The following is a 24,766-nucleotide window of genomic DNA, read 5'->3' on the forward strand; positions in this document are numbered from 1 at the left end:
ATCTCGCGGTCCGTGAGTTCGAGCCCCGCGTCGGGCTCTGAGCTGTCAGCACAGAGCCTGTTTCAGATTCCGTGTCTCCCTCTCTCTCTGCCCCTCCCCTGTTCATGCTCTGTCTCTCTCTGTCTCAAAAATAAATAAACGTTAAAAAAAATTTTGTTTAAAAAAAATTAGGACATTACGGGCGCCTGGGTGGCTCAGTTGGTTAAGTGTCCACCTTTGGCTCAGGTCATGATCTCGTGGTTTGTGAGTTCAAGCCCTGCGTTGGGCTCTGGGCTGACAGCTCAGAGCCTGAAGCCTGCTTCGGATTCTGTCTCCGTATCTCTCTCTCTCTCTCTCTCTCTGACCCTCCCCTGTTCATGCTCTGTCTCTCCCTGTCTCAAAAATAAATAAAACATTAAAAAAAATTTTTTTAAAGCATTAATCTCTTAATAGATGAAAAGGAATGCTTTTCTTCCTTCAAACTAATGAGGTCTACTTGCGGATGTTTGAGAACCGAAAACAAAACAAGAAAGAGATCGTCCAGGCTTTAAAGATCAAGAGAAAAACCGGTGAAGCCAAAACTGCTTTACAGTTATCAAAGTGAGGAAGCCAGTTTTAACATCTGCTACATTTCACCCTTCACCACGAATTCAAAATGCTTAGGATTTGTTAAAACGATTCCTGCATAAATATACTTAACTGAACTAATCAAACAACAGGAATATGGGTTGTTTTGAGAGGTGGTAGCGGCGGTCTTACTGTTGCCTGACAAAAAAAACCACTCGTGAGTGCCCTGAGTTTTAGAAACGGGGCCCCTCCAAAAAGGGTTCCCAGGCATCTACTTTAGTCGGCCTTGAGGAACAAAGTAAGTACTCGGAGTAAGGGTGAATTCTCTATTACCCCAGAGATGTGACAAATGTGTCTTTTGTGCAGTTATCTCAACGCGCCACCGTGTTCTGCATACACTACGAAGAGCAGATTGCCTTAACAGCAAACATAGGTTTCCAAGGATAATTCGGGGCTTCCAAAAACAAAGTACAGCTTGAAAAAAAAAAATTTTTTTTTTTTTTTTGTATCGTGAAGGAAATGCAAAATTGCTGAGTAAAAACAATTCGGATCGTGGGAACAGTTGCATAGAAGATAACGTGGGGCCGGTTTCCCATTTTAAGAACAACAGCACCCCAGAAAGAGGAACGGGATGACGAAAGCGAGAGTTTGGGGACGCGCCCCCTGCGGACCCTGATGCCCGGCCCTGGCCCCTCGGTCCCCGGTCCCCGCCGCGTCCGCGTCCCCCGCGGACCCTCAGGCCCGGCCCCGTCTGTCCCCGGTTCCCGCCGCGTCCGCGCCTCCCGCGGACCCTCAGGCCCGGCCCCGACCCGGTCTGTCCCCGGTTCCCGCCGAGTCCGCGCCCCCTGCGGACCCTCAGGCCTGGCCCCGGCGGCGGCCTACTCTGGCCCACAAAGCCCTCCCCTCCCCCGCCCGGAGCCCGGCCCGTTACTCACCGCGAGTTCTGGGGGCGGCCCGGGGCGGGGAAGGGAGGCTGCAGAGGACGGACGGACGGGCTCGCAGGAAGGGCGGGGGGGCAAACCGGGCGAGAGCTGTAGTCGGACGCGGGCCCGCCGGCTTCCAACTTCCAAACCCGCGAAGGCACAACCTCGACCGACGCGCATCTTGTCGGGAGGCACTTCCGGAGGCTCTCTAGGAACCTGGAGGTCTGGAAGCTCTATGGCCGGCCGGCTAGGGGGACCGGCGCCCCGCCCCCCGCAAGCCCCGGGCTCGTCCGCCGGTGCGCGCCTAGCGGTCCCCGGCGGGAGCGGGGACGTGGGTGCGAGCTCGGGTCCTGGCGGTGCTGGCGACTGGGCGCGGAAAGACCCCCGCACTCGGCTGTCCTCCGAGCCTCCTGTACAGACTGCCGATCGTTTGAGGAATTCCTCCCCATCACGGTTCACAGCCTTTTGAATCCCCTATGGCGCTTAATAATAAATAGTACACCTTGTACTGTTGTGTTCACACAACCATTGTAAGGGCGGCCGGGTGGCTCAGTCCGATGCGTGTCAGACTCTTGGTCCCGGCTGGGGTCGTGATCCCAGGGTTGGGGACATCGAGCCCCATGTCAAGCTCCACAACCGGCTCCGTGCTGAGTGTGGAGCCTGCTTAGGATCCTGTCTCCCTCTGCCTTTCTCCCCTACTCGTACTCTCTCGCTCTCGCTCGCTCTCTACTCTCAGAAAGAAAGAGAGAAAGAGAGAGAGAAAGAGAGAGAAAGAAAGACCAACCATTGTGATTGAGAATAAATTTCCTCTGAATCTTTGTATCTGTTCAGCCCTTTTCTATCTTACTGAATTGCAATCTCTTAAAGCCAGCTTTGTAGCTTAGCTTTTCAAATACCAAACCCGGGAGGGAAGCTTCAGTAGTGGACTTTTGTTTTAATACCGCAAATCTACGTTCACATCTACATTCATTCTTTTCTTGACTGAGAGAAAGCCAATCTCACAGTAGATTAGTAGGGGCTTTATTCTAGTCATTGTCTTACTGAGACACTATTTCAGTCCTTCTGAACAACTGCTTGCATGCTCATTAGCTTCCAGGGGTCCCGTGCAAAAATGGAAAGAGTACACGTGCTTGCAAGCAGTGCTCCCAATCCTTGCCCTCTCAGGGTATCTACTATGTGTCCTTGTAAACGTTAAGATTCACGGACTTCCACATAGGTGTAAATCTTAATTTACACGTCGCCTTCATGCATTATGTTTCTATCATATTTGATCAGAAGTATTGCCTGCAGGCCTGTGTTTCACTGTTTTTCCGGTTCTTCCTGTTTTGGGACCTCCTTGAGGTCACTTGAGATTACAGAAGGCTGACATCAGTCACCTACTGCCGTGTTAGTGCACACTTTAATACCATTGTATTAAAGATTTAGCTTTTCAGACTAACTAGGATTTGGGGGTGGGGGTTGAGGAAAATGTCTTATTTGTGTTGTTTAGGTCCCCCTCCTATTATGATTCCTTCAACATCTTTCCTAACCACCCACTTATTCTGAGTTCTCAGGTGCCCCTCCAATCTTCACCTTAACTTCCCCTCTTTAGCTGCTCCTACTGATACCCACCACCAATGTTTCTATCCAGTCTCCAACCTGAACCGGAAAATATTCTGTCCACCCATCAGGACTAAATCTTAGTAGTTTTATTTGTTTTTAGGGTTTTTTTTGTTTTCATCTAATCATCACAATGAAACAAATAAGAATAAGCACTGAGAAGTTACAGTGTTTCTAGACTCCTTCAAAACACTTATTTTTGCTGTTTATTTTATAGTTCTTGCCTCCCAGATGGGGTGGTGACTGGAAGTAACTGGCAACAGACCAGGAACTCTGCCCTTGGTTTTTGTTTTTAAGTTTATTTATTTATTTATTTATTAAAAAAAAATTTTTTTTTAACGTTTTATTTATTTTTAAGACAGAGAGACAGAGCATGAACGGGGGAGGGGCAGAGAGAGAGGGAGACACAGAATGTGAAGCAGGCTCCAGGCTCTGAGCCGTCAGCACAGAGCCCGACGCGGGGCTCGAACTCACGGACCGCGAGATCGTGACCTGAGCCGAAGTCGGACGCTTAACCGACTGAGCCACCCAGGCGCCCCTATTTATTTATTTTGAGAGAAGGAGAGAGAGAGAGAGGGTGGGGCAGAGAGAAAGGAGAGAGAGAATCCTAAGCAGGCTCCATGCCATCAGCGCAAAGCCCAACGTGGAGCTCAATCACGTTGAGATCGACTTGAGTTTAATCAAGAGTCAGCCGCTTAACTGACTGAGCCACCCAGGCGCTCCACAGAGGTAGTTTAGAAGTAAAATAGTATCATGACCTAAGGAAAGATTTCTCGAAAGGCACTAATGATAACAGAAAATATTGCTAAATTTGACTTCATCAAAATTTAAACCTTCTGCTCAAGAAAAAGCACCATTAAGAAAGTGAGAAGAGAGGCTACAGCCTGGAAAACATGTGTGATACATATTTCTGACAACTAGTATACAGAGTATGCAAAGGACACTCACAACTCAATCATAAGACAAACTAACATAAGTAGGTAAAAGATCTGAGCGGACACTGTACAAAAGAAGATATTTGAATGGCCAATGAGTACATGAAAAGGTACTCAACGTCATAGAGGGAAATATAACAAAAATCACAACAAAGCATTAAAACCACTACATATCCGTTAGAATGGCTAAAATTAAAATGTCTAACAGCGCCAAGTACTGGTGAGGATATGAAGCGATTGGAACTGTTATTCAATGCTAGTGGGAGTTAAAATGGTATGCTAATTTCAACAACTGGCAATTTTTAATGAAGGTAAATAATGCCTACATTCTGATCCAGTAATCTCACTTCTAGACATTTAGCTAAGACATATGAAAACACAAGTCCACAGCAGCTCTATTCATAATAGGTCCAAACTGGAAAAACCCAAATGTTCATCAATAGGAGAATAGAGAGTGAAATAGTGTAATGTTCATACAATATATACTACTCAGAAATAAAAAGAAGCTACTAATAGATGAATGATGCGGATGAATCTTGAAAATATGTTGGTGGGGCACCTGGGTGGCTCAGTTGGTTAAGCGTTTGACTTTGGCTCAGGTCATGATCTCATGGTCCGTGAGTTCAAGCTCCCCAGTGGGCTCTGTGCTGACAGCTCAGAGCCTGGAGCCCGCTTCAGATTCTGTGTCTCCCTCTCTCTCTGCCCCTTCCCTATTTGCATGCTCTCCCTCTTTCTCAAAATAAATAAATAAACTTAAAAATAATTTATTATGTTGGGGGCGCCTGGCTGGCTCAGTTGGTAGAGCATGCAACTCTCAATCTCAAGGGTTGTGAGTTCAAGCCTCACGTTGGGCATAGAGCCTACTTAAAAAAAAAAAAAAGTTAACAAAACTAAATAGTACGCTTAGTTTTATGGTGTGAAAAACACCAGGCCTCCCTCACTCCTCCATTCCCTACCAATATCTATTCCCTAGAGATATCCAGTTAACTCTTTCCTTTTACTTTTCATATTAACCTCTATATTTATAATGTACTAACACTGCTATTTCTTGATTTTTCACTTACAAATATTCTTTATTATGCATTAACTTCCTACTATGGAAAAAAAGCATTTAATTTTTTAAGTTTATTTATTTTGAGAGAGAGAGAGAGAGAGAGACAGAGCAGGGGACAGGCAGCAAGAGAGAGGGAGAGAGACAATCCCAAGCAGGTTTCGTACTATAAGCAGAGGTCAGTGCAGGGCTTGAGATCTCACCACAAATGGTGAGATCATGACCTAAGCCCAAACCAAGAGTCAGATGCTTAACCAACTGAGCCATACCCTAAAAAAGCATTTCATTTTTTAGACCACTACTAGAACTAGCCACACCAGGGATTAGAGGACACGTAAACTTCCTGAGTTGCTAAGTCCAACAGCAACAGCAGCCCCACCAAGGCACAAAAATGTTAGACTCCAGTTACTGGTACTTTCCCCACTTCTATAAGCAGGGGACAAATTTCTATTAATGTTACTAGATGGAGAAACATTTCCAAACTTAGCGTCAGCTGCTCGCTGCTGGAAAATCTGTGCTCAGAGGCAAGTGATTGTGGGAAAGGAAAGTTTACTTTAGTCAAGAAGCCGGTAACCTGGGTGGACTACCTCCCAGGTAGTAAAGAGGGTGGTACCTCGGTGGTAAAGAGGGTGGACAAATCTTTCAAAGACCATCTTCCCTGTCCAGGTGAGGCCAGAGAATTTTTTTTAAATGTTAATTTATTTTTGAGACAGAGAGACAGAGCATGAGCTGGGGAGGGGAAGAGAGAGAGAGAGAAAGAGACACAGTCTGAAGCAGGGTCCAGGCTCTGAGCTGTCAGCACAGAGCCCGACGTGGGGCTCGAACCCACGACCCGTGAGATCATGCCCTGAGCTGAAGTCATACACTTAACAGACTGACCCTCCCAGGTGCCCCATAGTCCAGAGAATTTTAAAGGGGAAGGCATGGGAAAGGGAGGGGGCTACACACAGGAGAAGCAGGTGCCCAGGTGGTAGTCGTATGTGGACATGACCCTGAACAGACTCTCTGGCAAAGCCAAAGCTATTTTCCAATGCGGTCAGGCCATATCCTGTGGGAAAGTCTGGTCCTTCACTCCTCAAGGCCAGTGGTCTGCAAATCTCAAGGAAAGCAGGTTATTTCTGCCACAGACACAGGGACTTAGGTCAGCAAGAAAGGAGTGCATAAAATTGAAGCGAATTCACCCTTGAGATCAGTTGGAGTGCTGTTACAATACCACTCCAAATATTTTCCACACCTGGAACCTCAAAGGTGTTCCCAGATTCTCCTCAGTTGCTCTGAATTTTAGTTTCAGAAGCATCACTTCATATGTAGTATATGGACTAGCATAGTAATTTTCTAAAATTTTGGTCTCAGGGTGCCTGGGTGGCTCAGTCAGTTAAGCCCCCAACTCTTGATTTCCGTTGAGGTCATGATCTCACAGGTCCCTGGGATCAAGTCCCACATCTGTGCTGTCAGTGCAGAGTGCTGAGCTTGTCAGCCTGCTTGGGATTCTCTCTCTCCCTCTCTCTCTCTGCCCCTCCCCCACTTGCTCTTTCTCTCTGTCTTTCTCTGTCTCTGTGTGTGTGTGTGTCTGTCTCTGTGTGTGTGTGTGTCTCTCTCTCTCTAAGAATAAAAAACTTAAAAAAATAACAAAATTTTGGTTTCATGATTCCTTTTATATTCTTAAAAACTAATGAGGACCCCAAAGAGCTTATTTTTATGTGGCTCATATCCATCAAGATTTGCTGTATTTGAAATTAAAACTGAGGAATTAACAAATATTTGAAATAACAATAACATTTCCATTACATGTTAACTTTAATATATTTTATGGAATCTAACAATATCTTCTAAAACAAAAAGTGAGTGAAAGGAGTGGAATTACTTCACATTTTTGCTAGTCTCTTTGAAGTCTGGTTTAATAGGTGGCTGGATTCTCACACTTGCTTCCTCACTCAGTATCACCGGAGAAGGTCAAACCTCAGGACCGACAATTGTAAAGGGCAAGAGTGGGTCATTCATTTAAGAACTGCATTTGGGGAAGTTTGGAGATGTTCCCTAGCTGGCCGCTGGGGCTTGCGTCCTCTGCCCACAGCTAGATACTCACTTTCTAAAACAACCGGAAAGGCTCTTACCAAGAGACTGAACGAAGCATAGCAAAACTTGAGATGATTCAGGACATTTACAATGGAACAAAGAGGAGGAAAAATAAAGATAGCATTCTCTAAAAGTGAAGTACACTGAAGCCCGCCACCCTAGAGGAAGGTTCCTGTTTTGGTAATTGTGTAGGTCCTTGGCCTGTCTGCCTGCCCTCTGCTCACTCACCCTACAGGAAGGCCTGCCTGGAGCCTGCTCGTGTGGGACCTAGACTGAGACTCTCCACTGGGGTAAGACCAGCTGCAGAAGTAGCCTCCTCCCACTGCAGTGGAAGTTCACACCACCTACAGTCACCAGCACGTGACTCACTCCCAGATACAAGCGATACCGCGATACCACGCGTCAGAAGACACCTAATGAACATCAAGAGCAGAGCATGAAGGAGAAGGGGCAGAGGTGTCTGACCAGAGCACGGACAGACAACCCAGGGAACAGAAAAATGGATTAACTGTAATGAGGCAGGGGAGGAAAAACTTTCTCTCTTCCCTTCTTGGTTCTTTGGTTGGCCTAATAAATCAACATGAGACAGTTTAACTGGAGGACAAAATTTTAGGGTTGTTCATACAGGAGCTCATAAAACTACAAGACTCAAAGAAGTGACCAAAGCTGACTAAACTTCTTTGTTTGCCTTTTGTTTTTTATTATATTTTAAAATATTAAAATAACAAAATATGATAAAAGTGAGAATCTACATGTATATAAAGCAAACACAAAAATATTAAGTAAATAAATAAATAGATAAATAAATAAATAAATAAATAAAAGCTGACATTTCCTCTACCCCCAAATGCTGCTACCTAGATTGTTGGGAAACAATTCTCCAAGGATTTCTCACATTTCTCTAAGTCTTCTGACAGATTTTCTTTCAGTTCAGCTTTTCAAAGCCGTATCTCCTTTTGGAGCAGATTTATTTCCTAACAAGGATAATAAAGATTGTCAGAAATAACCCATCAACCGGATCAAAGGTGGGATGCAGAGACTCGCAGCACAGTGAAGCAAGGCTTTAATCAATGTTCTTACGAGAGTGGGCGTCTGATGGACAGGCACACTCGGGGCAGTTACAGCAGACAATTTATCTCCTAGTGTGCAAGTCCATCCCCTGGTTCCTCATTGGCTGAGTACTACAGAGGTTACAGCCTTATCCTGACATCACCTATGCCCATGTAAGGCAAAAAGTAGTCTGTTTGGAACAAATGTGCATTCCCTGAGCTGACCAGAGACTTTCAGTCCCTCCTATTGACACACATTTAGATTTTTTCCTTTCTTTCTACCATTAGCAATCCTATCTGCCTTACTGCCCCCTAGAATGTCCCTCTCCTTACCCCATAATCACTGTGAGTCTCCCGAGTCCTCTCAAGTCCAGGAGTTGTCTCATTGTTTCCTATCATTCTAAACACTAGTCTGTTATTCTCATAACAGGTCTCTCTTCTCAGGGTTTCATTAATCTATTTATCACATTCTGTTTTGTATTACTTGTTATTATTGCATATGCTCTTAACCAGAGTATAAGCTTCCTCATCTAGTATTTATTCCGAGATCTCTCTCTCCCACTTCGGGTATGCAGTGGCCCTTAAAATATGCAGATGTGCCCTACATTTCAGACAGGAAAAATGGTTTGAGTTGTTTTGTCAAGTGGCTAAATTTAGTCAATATGATTCACCTTCTCCTTTCTTTTCTATTAATTCCTTTCCCTGAGATCTGTCCTTATTCATCCAGGTAATACTTCTCAAGAGCTCACCTGTGCCAGGTGCCAAGTTTGGTGAGACTGCTGAGATGAGCAGCTATAGGTCGCTCACAATGACCACACCCTTTTTCCATTCTTCATGGTTTTTCTCTTACTCCAGTCTTGTTTTGCACTTTACTTTTATGGGAGAGCCAAAATAACTTCCAAGCTACCCTTCCAGGTTTTTGGCTGAGGTCCCCCCAACAGCCAATAAAAATGTTAACAGGAGAAAAAGACGTTTAGTAATGAAAGGGCGGACCTGCGCCTGCCCACTCCATCTTGTTCTGTGTCCGCCACCTTGAATGACTGTGTCCCCGACATGCCCCCTTTCCGGGAAAATCGCAGAAACCTCAGACCACGCCTCCTCCCCTTGAGTAACCTCCCGCTCACCCGTTCAAACTTCCCGATCAAAACACGCCGGGCGACCTGCGTAACAGGACTCCCACCCTTCCCCAGCCAATGGCTGAGGCCACAGCCATTACCTCACCAACTGCCCCTAGACCCCTATAAAACCTTTGTGCTTTTGAAACTCCCTCTCTCTGGTATCTCACGCTGCGTCAGTGCAGGTAGGGGATTGAGTTCGAGCTAGCTCGAATAAAGGCTCTTTGCTTTTGCATCGGACTCGGCTCCCTGGTGGTCTTTGGGGGTCACGAATTCTGGGCATAACAGTAACAGGTATACCTCCTGTATACATGGGGAGACCCAGGAAAACGGCATCACTCCTTGAGATGGCGCAAGTCACCACCTTAAATATAATGTCCACCTGTCGGCAAATGAAGATTATGGGGGCTTTCAGGTGAAGCACAGTAAAGATGGATGAGATTGTTACCATATTTGTTGTTACTTTGTCGACAAGAAGTTTCTAGAGTTTTAGAGTTCTTCCTTCTCTTCCTGGGGAGACACCCTTACAAATGGACATTCCCTTAAAAAATGCAAATGTTTCTTACAAAAGGGTAACTTTTACTTGTTTTTCTGAGCTCCTGTCCCGTTTTTGTTTTGTTTTGTTTTTTTAAACAATCAGCCTAAAATAACCCTAACAGGCATATTTAAGGGGAGGCAAAATTTGCTCACCTTCACTCTTCCTCCAGATGAGAGGTCGCAGGGATGGGGGGCAGAGGGCTGTCCCCACAGTCACTGTCGGGCCTCCTGAGCAATCCTGGAGGTTTGCCCAGGCCGGAGGCCCAGCGACTTTCGGGGAACGTCCCTACCGCCGGGATATAGCCTTCGGGAGCCCCCCCAACACCCTCCTCCTCGCCTGCACCTGGGGCCCCAGGGCTCTTTCGGGCCGGAACCCCAGTGTTTGTGCCGTCGAGGAAGAGCGGACCCGTTTTCCCGAGCTCTCGCGGTTGCGAGCCACTTCCGGTTGCGAGCGGCTCCGGAGCGGAGGGCGGCAAGGGGCCGTGGGGCCGCGGGGCCGCGGGCTGGTGCGGATCTCCGGCCCGGGCTGTGGCTGGGTGTTGGGGGGGGGGGGGCGTGCGGAGTGAGGTCGTGGTGAACAGGACGGGTATTAAAACACACCCGGGAGCAGCAGCAACGCAGGGAAGGAACTGGGGCCGGGAGCGCCGAGCAGGATGCTGACCGCCTCCCTAGCGCTCCGGGCCACGGCCCGCGGGCTCCCGGCGTCCATGGAGACCACGCCGAGGGTCCCAGCACCCGGCGGTTCTCCTGTAGGACTCCCCTGCTGCACCTCGGTAGCAGCTCCCGGGAGACTTGTTCCCACGACTCCTGGTGCAGCTCCAGCCACTGCTGCTTCTCCGTTTTTGTTCTGTGCGCCATTTAGTCCTCGTGGACCCTCCCTTGCTCACGCGGTCTCAAAATAAGTAAATAAACATTAAAAAAAAAAAAAATCACTGTGCCATGGTGGCACATTTTGGAGCAGCCTGCCCTTGTCCCCTGTGGAACACAGTATGTGCTCAATAAATATTTGTTGATCATTGAACAAATCAATAATAGGTAAAAAGTCTTTGGCATCATAGAACTTACTCTCACAGAATTAAAGTGGTTTGGAACCTGGAGAATGGGAGGTACCCGAGAGCGAGAAGCTCTTGATGAGGCTGTCCAATAAATAGGAATATAATGTGATGCACCCATGTACAGTTTTCTAGTAACCACAGTAAAAAAAGACCGGTGAAAGTAATTTCAGTAATATATTTTATTTAAACCAGTATACCCAAAATATTAACATCTAATAATATAAAAATTAACCAAATATCTTACATTTTCATACTAAAATCTTTGAAAGCTGTATTCCTACTTATTGCACATCTCAATTCAGATATTACATTTTCATTGAAAATACTTGATCTATACTGAGATTATACAAAATTTAAAATGCTAAAAGTAGATTCACATATCCAAATATACTTTAAATATATCTAAAGGTTTTCCAATAACTGAATTATGTTTTAAAATTTAATTAAAATCAAATAAAATTCAGATTGCAGTTCCTTAGTTGCATAGCATATGCACTTGGTGGCTACTACAGCGGACAGTGAAGATCCCAATCAGAAAGTCTACTCATGGTAGGCCAGGGGGTAAAGGACAGGGTAGCACCACACGTCTGCCAGGGAGGGAAGTGTGCATTCTTAAATGTAGTGTAAGCTCTTTATGCAAGTCACGCTGGAGGGCAGATTCCTCTGGTCCTCAACACTGAGGTATGGCTTTCTAAAGCAGACTAATTCTTTAGCATGATTGCTGTTTAGTAGATTTTAGGTTCTGCGGGAATCATTTTTTAGGGGTGGGAAAAGGGTCTAGCAACGCTGGTTCACACGTACCATCTCTAAGTAGAATCTTACTGTGTCTGATTAAGAACAGTCCTGGAAATCAGATTATTTTCCTACAGATCAGCTGTTCTCAACTGGGGGCAATCTGACCCCTCAAGGGGGCTTTTGCTCACCCACCTAAGTTTTTTTTTTTTTGCTTGTCACAAGTAGGGGGTGCTAGTAGGATCCTGTGGGTGGAAGCCAGGGAAAATCCTACAGTGCAGGGGACAGGGCACCACAGGGGACTGTCTTGCTGAAAATGTCAATACAACAAGCCTGAGAAACCTTGCTCTAGAGAATCTGGGTAAGAAAGACTGAGAACCTTAGTATAAGCAACTCTCTTGTGGGATCAGTAATGGGAGAGCAGCTTGTTTTGTTCAAGTATTTCAAACTTTCTAGTTGTGTTTTCATTATTGGACTTTCTGATTATAAATAATTTCATGCTCAGGAAGAGAATGGAGACCTGGTCGATAAATGGTATGCACTGTGCTCCTAAGACTCAATGTACCTTCGTATGGCTTGTATCGTACCACCCAGGCTCAAATGTGACCAATGCCAGTATTAGATTACTCGCCGCTCTCTTGTTCCTATCACCATCTCTTATTTGATATTTGTTCTTTTCCCTACACCCTTGTTCCTTTTTATTCTCTTCCTTCCATCCCTCTCCCTGATCTTATTTCTCCCTTTTCACTGATGCCCATCCATTCCTCCTGGAACCCCACCTCCCCTGCACTTGTCCATTTCCTCCCCTCAAAGCTGCTGGCTCCTCATTCAAAATCCCCAGTTCACCACCACCCCCATCTGTGGCTGAGAGAGCTGCCCCCCCCCCCCCCACCTCCGTTTAGGGGCCTTGGACAATCACAGCTGTCTTGTCAGTTCACAAAAGCTTCTGACTACAATCCTCACCACTTTCAAAAAAAAAAAAAAAAAAACCAACCCCATAAACAAAATAAAATACAATCATTCTCTTTCGAAAAAGATGGGAGGAGCAACGCACATGCTTCTGAGGTAACCGAGAACCTGGGCTCCTCTAGATCAGGTGCTGTGCACGGAGGGTGGCGGGTGGCTCCACAGGGACCCAGTGGTTCTGATTAGTGTCTAGCAGATAACTTCTCTTCTGCTAACCTTGGGCTTGAACACAGCTCTTCTTCCAACTGGTTGCACCCTCACCATCTTTCTCTTCAGGCTTCTGCACACTTACTGGGACAAGGCCTGTTTCTTCATGGTACAAGCAACTCAGATCTCCTCTAACCTCACGCTCCTGTGCCTTATGCCTGGGTTATCCCAGGGTCTGCTGGCCTTTCTTCTCTTGCTGCAGCACTCTAGGCTGCCTCTGGCCCCTTACATTTGTCTCTCCTGGACTCTTATGGTCCCTCTGTCAGTATCAGGTGGTGGACACTGCAGTGGCAATTTGGAATCAACACCAAACCTAGAAAAGGGTAGCATGGTGTCAGTGCTCCAAACTAGTCTTCACTCAGCCTTTAAAGGTATCCAACTCTAAGACTAGGACAATTCTTTGTACTGACAGGTATTCACAACTATCTGAATAGAATGTTCTAGCATAGAGAGGATAAAGGCAAACCAGTCTGTCACGTCTTTACCAATTTTAAGAGCCCTAACCTTGTGGCAGCCAGGATCATCTTTCTTCCCACTGCAGAAGCCTCTCTAAATTCTAGATCAGGATCTGCCGACAACTCCCGTGCACGTGTCTCAGCAAGACAAAAGGTAAAGGGGGAAGCTTCACTCAGTAAGCATTTAACTTTATTTTCAAAATAAGACATTTTTAATACTAGAGATTTAATGCTTTACTTTTCTCTGAGGACCATTAAAAAATCTTTTGTCTCAAATGCCTAAAATATTGCCCAGATGATTATTATAAAAACAAGTAGGAGTGTGAAGCTTGAGGTTTTAAAATTTTCTACCAAGTATGTTCAAAAGACATAAAAGCCCAGTTTACCTTTATGGAGCCACAAGGAATGGCCTAAGATTCATCTCCCAGTGGTAGTAGAGACCCAAAATGGACTGTGGTGGTTTAACTAGTCGAGCACAATACAAAAGCAAGGATGTCTGACTATTGTCTTCAGGCAGAGATTCGGTCACTGCCTGGTTGTTCCGGTAAGGCTATTCCTAAAACCAGTGGGCAGTTTGATGGTGTACATCTGAATGCGCTGGGCCTCTGGCCACAATTTCTGTCATGTCATTAAAATTCTCAAATTAGGGATGTAAAACTGTTGCAAGTACATGAACCGCTAATATATTTCCAAGCCAAAAAGAAAAAACTTGATTATAATTTAGCCTTTTAATTTAGATGAGGTTACTGTATTGACTTTAATAGTCTTCAATCCTCCAATTATAATAGACTCTTTCGCTAAGGCTGAAAAGGTGCTATAAAGTTATTACTAAGTTACTTTCTTAGGGTGTTTGCATTTTATCTGTTGCTATTGCAGCCTCCTCAGGTATCTCTTTTACTACCTTCCTGAACTCAGAATCACAGGATGTCAAAGCTGGAAGATACCTTACCAGTGATTGATTAGGACAGCAATATCCTTTAGAACTTTCTGCAGATAAAAATGGTCTATATCTGTGTTGTCCAATCCAGGTGCTACTAGCCACACGTGGCTGTTGAGTACTTAAAATGTCACTAATGAACAGAATTTTCGATTTTATTTCAGTTAATTTAAGTTTATACAGCCATGTGTGGGTGACTGGCTACTATACTGGACAATACAGTTCTAGACCGATCCCTCCCATGTCCTTCAGTTTACAGTGACGGGAGACTCAGGAGTGATATATTATCCACATTATAGATGCCTAATACACCATCACCCCCCTCCTTCCCAATAGCTCCTACTTATCACTTAACTGCTTTCCTTTCCACTGGAATGTCTTCCTTAGCCCGCTATCTTTCCTGATGGTTTCCTCTTTTTCAGCAATGGCAAACAAATTCCACAAAATGATTGTCCTCCCTACTTTAAGATAAAAATGAGATTAATATTTAGGCCATTCTAGCAGTAGTGGTGGAAAACAGATAGTATTGTTTTAGTTATTAATTTCAAAAGCAGCTTTAACTTAACACAATGTATCTGGTAGGTTTCTGCTGTGTCATCTGCATGCTACGGAATGGGAAACGAAGTCAGAGAAAAATGTGAATGTTTAGGGGCACACAAGAGGCTCAGTTGGTTGAGTGTGTGATTCTTGATTTTGGCTCAGGTCGTGGTCTCATGGTTTGTGAGTTCAAGTCCTACGTCGGGCTCTGCACTGACAGCACAGAACCTGCTTGGGAGTCTCTCTCTCTCTGCCCCTTCACACTTGTGTGCGCCTGCTTGGGATCTCTGTTTCTCTCAAAGTAAATAAACTTAAAAAGAAAGTGAATGTTTGCCCAAAGTTGTATACTGAACGGTCAAGTAACAAGGAGAGCTGAGAAGGAGCATTTGCTGCCTTTCCACCAAGGAAATGGCTATTTTGGGCTGCAAGTCAGCAGTATGTCAACAGACAAGGCTTTCTGAAATAACTCTTAACTCTTCCCAAGAAACTGAACTAATTTAGAAATAAAAGGAAACTTTCTCAGGTAGATTCTCTGGTGCCGGAGAAATGTTTAATGACGACTGAAGCTTTGCCCGCATTCAGGTTACTCAGTGTCTAAGGCGGATTCTCTGGGAACTAACGAGGCCTGAGGAGCTAAGAACGGTTCCTTCACCATCTTAGTAGAGCTTATTTGCTGTATGAATTCTCTGATGTCTGATAAGGGCCGAACTCACGCGGAAGGGCCTCCCGCACTCCTCACATTCATAGGGTTTTTCACCCGTGTGGATTCTCTGGTGCTGAATAAGACCTGTGCGCCCACTAAAATCTTTCCCGCATTCTTCACATTTATAAGGTTTCACTCCAGTGTGTACTCTGTGATGTCCGAGGAGATGGGAGCGCTGAATGAAGGCCTTCCCACATTCGTCGCACTTGTAGGGTTTCTCTCCAGTGTGAGTCCTCCTGTGTTTGCTGAGGTCTGAGCTGTGACTGAAACTCTTCCCGCAGTCCTCGCACGTGTAGCGCCTTCTTTCCCTCTGCGGCCACTCCACTCTGCCCCTGCTTTCAGTAGCATCTCCGGGTTCAGGAGGCAGAGGAATGTCTTTGTTAAGTCTGTCATTTACCTTGCCAAGGAACTGTGTGTCCTTGGGCGTATCTTCCTTCTGGGACAACACTTCATTCTTAGTGCTGGTTTCATCACCTGTAACCAAACACAAAGGTGTCCTAATCTAAGTTTGAGAAAGAACACATGAACGCTCTAAGTGTGTTATAAAAGTCACATACAATGCACAAACCAGAGATTTGGCACCATCAAATCATACCGACAATATAAGGAAGAAATTAAGAGGCGAGCGGGGAAGCCGGTGGCAGGGTTATTTGGGAAGAGATTGAGAAGAGAGAAGGCAGTGATGTGGATTGAAGGGTCACCTGGCAATCTCGTGCACAGGCAGAGTGCTGAGCGGTAAATGAGGACTACGGATACGCTGGGGATAACGAAGACGGACAGACAGGGGGTCAGAGAACAGACGGGGAGGGAGCTGAGAGTTTGGGAGAAACATGTCAGGGCCTGAAACATAGGTGGTTAAGTGGGAGAAGACAGTGGGATTAGGGATCTGAACTGAATGTAGTGAGTAGGAACCATCGGAGAAATGAACCGTATGAAGGATAATAATCAGTTAAAAGCAGGTTGAGAGCATGCAGGGCAGGAAAAATAGAGGAAGTGACAATGGATGGTCTGGTGTGTGTCCACACTCTCATCTCCAGTGCCAGCCCTGAAACGTGATTTGCATCAGAATCACATGGATGGCTTCTTAAACCAGAATACTAGGCTTCCCACTCAGCTTTGATAAAGCTGGAGTAGAGCTCAAAAATTTGCATTTCTAACAAGTTTCCTGGTAGGAGAGATACTCCGGATTCAGGGACATTTTGAGAATCAACGGCCTAGGTATTTTTCAAGGTCCAACTCAAATACTCTCTCCTCCAGGAAGTCTTCCCTAAATCTCCCAAATTGGCTCTTTTCCCTCTTCCTGATCACTATGTCCTTCACCTCATGCTTTGCATACAATAGCACACAATAGCAAGTACTCAGTAAATATTTGAGTTGAACTTTGTAAGAAAATAGCTGTTTTGATGATTTGGAGGGGGTAGAAAGTGTCACCTATTCAGTCATGCTGTAACTACCATCTCAATGAACCTAGGAATCCTAACAGTGCAGCTGTCATTTAGTTAGTCCTCAGGGGCTCACTTGGCCTGAAGGAAGCAGCAGCAAGAGCTCCCAGGGCATCTCAGTGCCTGGGTTGGCCTGGAAACTCTGGCTCGAGTGGCTCACTGATGCCAAGCCACGAAGCCCACTCTTCACTGTCCTCACCGTGTCCCCCTTGCTCCCAATCGTCCTCAGATCTGTTCCTCCTGAAAAATCAGTTTTTAAAACCAGGCAGTAGACTTTCTCAAAGTTTGGATATTTGCTCGAAGATGATACTGTTTTGGAATGTAAATGCCGTGTTATCTTTGGCTGGAAATTACAAGGACTAAATTAGAGCCAGAAGATCAAGAGTCCAGTCCTGGAACTGATCAATGTTTAAATTCTGGCAGGTGAGGGGCGCCTGGGTGGCTCAGTCGGTTGAGCGGCCGGCTTCGGCTCAGGTCATGATCTCGTGGTCTGTGGTTCGAGCCCCGCGTCGGGCTCTGTGCTGACAGCTCAGAGCCTGGAGCCTGTTTCGGATTCTGTGTCTCCCTCTCTCTGACCCTCCCCCATTCATGCTCTGTCTCTCTCTGTCTCAAAAATAAATAAACGTTAAAAAAAAATAAAAAAATAAAAAAAAAATAAATTCTGGCAGGTGGTTTCCTTGGTTTCCTTCTCACCTCTGAGCCTTCTTTACCCATTGTTTGATCAGATGAGGGAAGATAGGATAAAGCATTTGTAAAAGTATAACGTGTGACAGAAGTATTGCTAGGTTAGCAGGGTAAGAGTGATCAAGCAAATCATGGAAATCAGAGACACCTCCTACCATGAAAAGAAGTGTTCTGAAACATCAGCAATTAGCCTCAACAGCTTCTTTACATATAGCTGTCACCAGGGGCTGGCTTTCCTGGGGCTGACTGATGAATATTAACAACAACAACAAAAGACACAGAGTTTGCCCTAAATGGTCACTTCACCATCTTCAGTGTAATCTACCAGTCCTCAGGATAAGTCTCTCCCCCACGGCTTTGGGAGAAATCCAGAGAAAAATCTCATCAGGACTTCAAAAGGTTTTTTTGTGTTTTTTTTTTAATACAAGGTCAGCTTTTTTTGGTCAGCAACTGAAATTATAATCCTCTCCCTTAGATCTGCAACCGAACAATATAAAGAATATCGTATGGACATTGTCAAATGTGAGCTTTTTCATCTCATGGACCTCAGTCTACCTCTTGGTCAACTGGAATTCAGGGTCTTGTTTATGTATCTCTTCTAAGTGCTAGTCTCAGGCTAATAGGATTCCCAGAGACCTTTTTTCAGAACGGACAAAATGAAAAATACTGGGTTCTGACATCTTCTGCCAGGGCTGTCCTTCCAATGTTATTTTGGCATGTGTAATACCTAGAGTCCCTATCAGTTACAATCTGAGATTCACCCAGCCCTGCTGGTCACTGAGAGGAGATGTCCACAAAGCTCATTTGATCACCATGCGTACAGCTTGCTTGACAGTCTGGGGAGAAAGAACAAGGTTAAATGCTGAGTGAAACTGGAACAAACTGTCATTTCTTGCTAATGGAGAGTCAGTGCTGTAAGTTAATAGCATGCCCAGTACTTCAAAATGAAATACTTTATGGGGCGCCTGGGTGGCGCAGTCGGTTAAGCGTCCGACTTCGGCCGGGTCACGATCTCGCGGTCCGTGAGTTCGGGCCCCGCGTCAGGCTCTGGGCTGATGGCTCGGAGCCTGGATCCTGTTTCCGATTCTGTGTCTCCCTCTCTCTCTGCCCCTCCCCCGTTCATGCTCTGTCTCTCTCTGTCCCAAAAATAAAAAAAAAAAAAAAAAAAAAAATGAAATACTTTAAAAATGTGTTACAAAGAGGGGCACCTGGGTGGCTCAGTCGGTTAAGTGTCCCACTTCAGCTCAGGTCACGATCTCACAGTTCATGGGTTCGAGCCCTGCATGGGGCTCTGTGCTGACAGCTTGGAGCCTGGAGCCTGCTTTGGATTCTGTGTCTCCCTCTCTGTCGACCCCTCTCCTGCTCACGCTGTTTCTCTCAAAAATAAATAAACATTAAAAAAAAGTCTCTCTGTTTAACAATAAATTATTTTTAAAAGATAGTGGCTTTTGGGTATGTTATTGTGATGACTTTTAACAACCATTCTGGACCAGCAGGCAGGAGGCCCAGCCTGACTATAATCTCAGCTCTGCCTATAACTCTGGAGACTCAGACAAGTACAACCACTGTGGTGTATTTCTTCACCAGTAAAATGAGGATTTGGACCAGATATTACATGCTTTTAATAAAGTTGAAAGACATGTCTTAAAATGTATTATGATTTCTGCAGGGTTTTTTTTTTGTTTTGTTTTGGTGGGTTTTGTTAGTTTTTTGCTTCTCAGTTTTGGGGAGTGTGGTGGTGGGGACACAGATAAAAACTGTATATGGCCCTTGGTGCTGTATCTTAGAAAAAAAGTCCTACTTACACTGTTCAGTGCAGACAGAGAGGATTCTGTAAGAATTCTCAGACCTCATAGAATAGCTAGATTTCATAAAGCACCTTTCAGTAGATTATATTAAGGGAAGACAATTTCTATTTTCCCTTGACAAGTTATTTTGATAGTAGCACGTAGGCAAACCTCTACAATTTTAGGTTTAGGAACTGTATTTTTCTGAATTTATAACACGTGGAGGGAAAGTAGTCCGGAGATATCATTAAAAAAACAAAGAAAGACCGACCATCTAGAACTTAAAGTTTTGCAGACTATCCATCATAAGCAATAATTCTGTGTTCTATACTGAGAATTTAGCATGTTAACATGTTAAAATATTCTTGTGACCTATCTGTTAAATTTGTTTTGAAGATTTTAAAAAATGTTTTTTAATTTATTTTGAGAGAGAGAGAGGGAGGGAGGGAGGGAGAAAGGAGTGGGGGAGGGGCAGAGAGAGAAGGAGAGAATCCCAGCAGGCTCCTTGCCGTCAGTGCAGAGCCCAATGCGGGGCTCAATCTCACCATGAGATCCTGACCTGAGCTGAAGTTGGATGGTTAACTGACTGAGCCACCCAGGCACACCAGTTCTTTTTTTTTTTTTCCCCCTAATTTATTTACTTATTTAGGGGGAGAGAGAGAGGGAATCCCAAGCATGATCCATGCTGTCAGTTCAGAGCCTGACTCGGGCCTCGATCCCACGAACTGTGAAAGCATGACCTGAGATGAAATCCAGAGTCAGGAGCTTAACCCACAGAGCCACCCAGGTGCCCTCTTACCAGTTCTTATCTTGTGTCTCAGCACGGGCCGCCACCCTCTTCTGTGTCTCTTACTTTTCTGACAGTCCCTGATCTGTCTCCTTTATGGAATCCTCTTCCTCCACCCCAAATTCACATGGTGGCGTGCCTCAAACATTTACATGTGCCTCTCTTCTCTTCACTTGGTACGTTCTTCTTGGTCAATTTCATCTACAGCCATGTCTTCTATCATCTACTCGGGGGCAATTCCCAAATCTCTTTTCTCCTCCCACATCTTCCTCCTGTATCTAGAATCATATTTTATTTATTTATTTTTTTTTTTTATTTTATTTTTTTTATTTTTTATTTATTTTTGGGAGAGAGAGAGACAGAGCATGAACGGGGGAGGGGCAGAGAGAGAGGGAGACACAGAATCGGAAACAGGCCCCAGGCTCCGAGCCATCAGCCCAGAGCCTGACGCGGGGCTCGAACTCACGGACCGCGAGATCGTGACCTGGCTGAAGTCGGACGCTTAACCGACTGCGCCACCCAGGCGCCCCTAGAATCATATTTTAAATTGTACTGCCTACAGAATTGTATTTGGATGTTTCAGAGACAGCAAATTCGTATGTATAAAAACCGAATCTACTCTTAAATCTTCACATATAGATACATCCACCTTCTGATTTTTCTCTCACTCACTGACACCATTATCTGCCAGCTGCCCAAGTCGCAAACTTTGGTTTTATTGTAACAGTCCCCCACCACCAATATCCAGTCAGATATGTTCATTAATAAATGAATAATATGGATCTCTTGAATTTCCTCCTTCCTCTCTCCAGCCTTAGTCTACCATGTTCTATATCTGCAAGTGGTCTCCCCTCACCCTGCCCTGTGTTTATATCTTTTCTCCTTACTATAGTTGTACGCTCATTCACTTACAGGCTTTGGAAAATAGAGAAGAATATGTCACTTGTGATTTCATTAGCTTCAAATAATCTTTGACTACATCTGGAGATATCATTCCAGTGTTTGCCTTTGTAACTTTAAAAAAAGTAGAATCACTGATAGTGATTTTTAAAAACTCAAATCAGGGGCGCCTGGGTGGCTCAGTTGGTTAAGCATCCGACTTCAGCTCAGGTCATGATCTCACGGTTTCTGAGTCTGAGCCCCGCGTCAGGCTCTGTGCTGATAGCTTGGAGCCTGGAGCCTGCCTCGGATTGTGTCTCCTCTCTCTGCCCCTCCCGAACTGGTGCTCTGTCTCTCTAGGTCTCTCAAAAAATAAATAAATGTAAAAAATATTAAAAATAAATAAATAAAAACTCAAATCTGTGTCACCCACTTCTCTATTTAATGTAACAGACCTCCATCTCTGATAGGATGAAGTTCTGTTCCTCAGCATGGTATCCAGGAACTTTCACCATTGGCCTTGCATTTTTCCCTTCTACAAAATTCTCTTCATCAAAATCAAAAACACCTCACAGCAACTGTTGTTCTTAGAATGCTGCTTTCATGCTGCTTCCCCACCCCCCACACTGTTCTCTCTGCCTGGGATGCTTCCCTTCCCACCCATGTGACCATCTCAGCTCAAGCAAACCCACTCTGACAGTCCTGCAGGCCAACCACAGGGACAGCTGTCCTGTTTTGGGCAGGTTATAGCATAATTGCTCACTTCTCTGTTTCTTGAAGAGGAGTCTGACCCTTGTATTCCTAACATCTAGCATGGCCCCTGGCATATCGCAGCTGCTCAACAACGTTTATAAAAGAAGAATGAACAGAAGAGGAAGTCTCTGTCTCACCTTCAAAGCTAACCAATATCCCACACTGCACTCGCAAGCACTAAGAGACTCTTTTAAGTTATACATCATTGAATGCCATCTTTCCAGGTATCAGCTAGAAAGATCTTCACTTAAAATCATTTTTCAGATTAGACAAATCACCTGGCAGGGAGCCTAGAGAATGAGAAAACCATACTGGTAAAATTTATAGCAGCGAGGATGAATCCATAACAGACTGGAGTATAAATACTGCCCCAGGTGGGAAGAGCCTCTTGAGAAAGGACAGAGAGCATTGGAAAAAAACAAAACAAAACAAAAAAACAACAACAAAAAAAACTCCAGTGTTTGGGCAAAACTGGGATTTAAAGTTTGTTTACTTTTGGGTGCCAGGGAGGCTCAGTCAATTGAGCATCTCTTTTTTTTTTTTTTTTAATTTTAATTTTTTTTTAACGTTTATTTATTTTAGACACAGAGAGAGACAGCATGAACGGGGGGGAGGGTCAGAGAGAGAGGGAGACACAGAATCAGAAGCCGGCTCCAGGTTCTGAGCTGTCAGCACAGAGCCAGACGTGGGGCTCGAACTCACAGACCGGGAGATCACGACCTGAGCCGAAGTCGGACGCTTAACCGACTGAGCCACCCAGGCACCCCGAGCGTCGGACTCTTGATTTCAGCTCAGGTCATGATCTCACGGTCCCTGGGTCTGAGCCGCACATCGGGCTCCATGCTGACAGTGCAGATCCTGCTTGAGATTGTGTCTCCTTCTCTCTCTGCTCCTCCCCCACTTGCTCATGCTCCCTCTCTCAAAACGAATAAATAAACTTAAAAAAAAAAAAAAAAAGTAATTAAGGGGCACCTGGGTGGCTTAGTCGGTTAGAGCGTCTGACTTCGTGTCAGGTCATGATCTCGCGGTCCGTGAGTTCGAGCCCCGTGTCGGGCTCTGTGCTGACGGCTCGGAGCCTGGAGCCTGCCTCGAATTCTGGGTCTGCCTCTCTCTCAGCCCCTCCCCCACTCATGCTCGGTCTCTGTCAAAAATAAGTAAAAACATTAAAAATAAACATAGGAGGAAGAGATGCCAATAGCACACGTGCACACAGAAAAGGCCACGTAAAGACACAGCAAGTGTGTGAGTCAAGGAGGGAGGCCTCACCAGACACCAGGCCTGCTGACACCTTGATCGTGGACTTCCAGAACGGTGAGAAAATAAACTTCTGTGTGTAAGTCACACAGAAATGGTGGTATTCTGTTTCAGGAGCCCTACTAGACTAATACAGAGTGTCATACAAATTCTCCTGCTCCAAATGTAAATTTAAGAGAATTCAGAACTAGAATAATAACAGATAGATATTTAAGATAATATTTATTATTAAAGTGTTTATTTTAAGAGAGAGAGAGAGAGAGAGAGAGAGAGCGCGCGCGCGCGAGAGCAAGCATGAGCAGGGGACAGGGGCAGAGACAGAGAATCCCAAACAGGCTCTGAGCCCTGAGCAGTGCTTGATCCCATGAACTATGAGATCATGACCTGAGCTAAAATCAAGAGTTGGACGCTTAACTGACCTAGCCACCCAGGTGCCCCAGAAATGTAAGGTATTATTAACTTGAATGAGTATTTAAATTCCATCCCCCATCCACTGGGCCAAGTAGCAGCTTTTAAGTCTAATGAAAAAGTAAATTTTCATAATTCTTTCCACGATAAGGCAACACTAGGAAGGGAGGTAAAATCTTCCAGAGTGAGGTGGAGGATAAACAGGAAAACTCGAAAAGGAGACGATCAGAGTGAGAAAGTTCCTGTCCAACACAAGGAACCACATCTTCCCTCACACACATAAAGTCTTGCTCCTTACCATTCCTCTGGGGATCCCCAGATTCCTGCTCCTCGTGGATCTTCTCGGGATGGAGCCGGACAGTCAGTGACTCATGGGGCCTTCCCAAGGGGGCCAACTTGTCCAAGAGCGTGTCCTGTCTTTCTGAATTGGCTGGGACCTGGAGACAATGAAACATTGGCTGGGCTGGTAAAAGGCAGATTTTGTGAAAGAACTTAAAGACCTTTAGAGAAAAGATCAAAAGAAGCATTTGTCAGGGACAGGAACACAAAAGGGAAAAATTCTCATTCAATTGCAAATGGCAACAAATGACTAATCTCTGTACTTCAGGCAAATTCTCACAAGGACCCGCAGAAGTGCAGGATCACAATCTTGGGATTTGGAAAGAATCTTAAAAATTATCTAGCCCACCTTCCACCAAACTGGGGCACTTCTATAACTCCTTTGTCCAATATGATAGCCACAAGCACAACGTGCTTACTGAGCACTTGAGATGTAGTTAGCAGGAACTGAGATATGCAAAGGGTAAAATACACAATGAATTTTGAAAATAATACAAAAAAGAATGTAAAATAGCTCATTTTTTATAGTATCTACATGATTACTTTGGGATAAGTATATATATTATTAAATATAAGGTTACATATATATATACATGTGTATACACACACACATACATATATATACACGGTTTTTTAGTATTTATTTTTGAGAAAGAGACAGAGTGTGAGCCGGGGAGGGGCAGAGAGACGGAGACAGAATCTGAAGCAGGCTCCGATGCTCTAAATCACCAACCAGGTTATTATGACCTGAGCCAAAGTCGGATGCTTAACTGACTGAGCCACCCGGCGTCCCGCTTTGGGTTAAATATATTTAATTTCACTTGGTTTCATTTTTTAAAATGTAGCTACTAGAAAACCTCAACTACACATGTGGCTCACAGTATAATTCTATTGGACAGTGCTGTTCTGTAACATTCTTGACATCTACTTGAACCCACCTTAACTATTTTCCTATGAAAAGAGAGGGTTTTCTCATTTTTTAAAAAAAATTTATTACCAGGTAGCCCATT

At 44.8% G+C, this 24,766-nt stretch overlaps 1 protein-coding gene and 1 non-coding gene across 3 annotated transcripts in view; one reads left to right on the forward strand and one right to left on the reverse strand.

Annotated features, from left to right (window-relative positions):
- The first annotated feature begins 4,783 nt into the window (after positions 1-4,783).
- Positions 4,784-4,857, forward strand: TRNAE-CUC (transfer RNA glutamic acid (anticodon CUC)). The gene has a single exon. It is a non-coding gene; the product is annotated as a tRNA-Glu (tRNA).
- Positions 4,858-13,419: 8,562 nt separating this feature from the next.
- The window catches only part of ZSCAN16 (zinc finger and SCAN domain containing 16), a 32,137-nt gene continuing 20,790 nt past the window's right edge, over positions 13,420-24,766 (reverse strand). The window contains exons 2-3 of one of the 2 annotated variants that reach the window (XM_049654748.1): positions 23,716-23,854; positions 13,420-15,897 (exon numbers count right to left, since the gene is read on the reverse strand). In XM_049654748.1, coding sequence (XP_049510705.1) covers positions 15,377-15,897; positions 23,716-23,854 — 660 coding nt within the window. In that variant the 3' untranslated portion in view covers positions 13,420-15,376. The remainder of the gene's footprint in view (positions 15,898-23,715; positions 23,855-24,766) is intronic. The other variant, XM_049654750.1, reaches the window with a different exon arrangement.

Source organism: Panthera uncia (assembly GCF_023721935.1).
Source record: "Panthera uncia isolate 11264 chromosome B2 unlocalized genomic scaffold, Puncia_PCG_1.0 HiC_scaffold_25, whole genome shotgun sequence".
Classification (NCBI taxonomy): domain Eukaryota; kingdom Metazoa; phylum Chordata; class Mammalia; order Carnivora; family Felidae; genus Panthera; species Panthera uncia.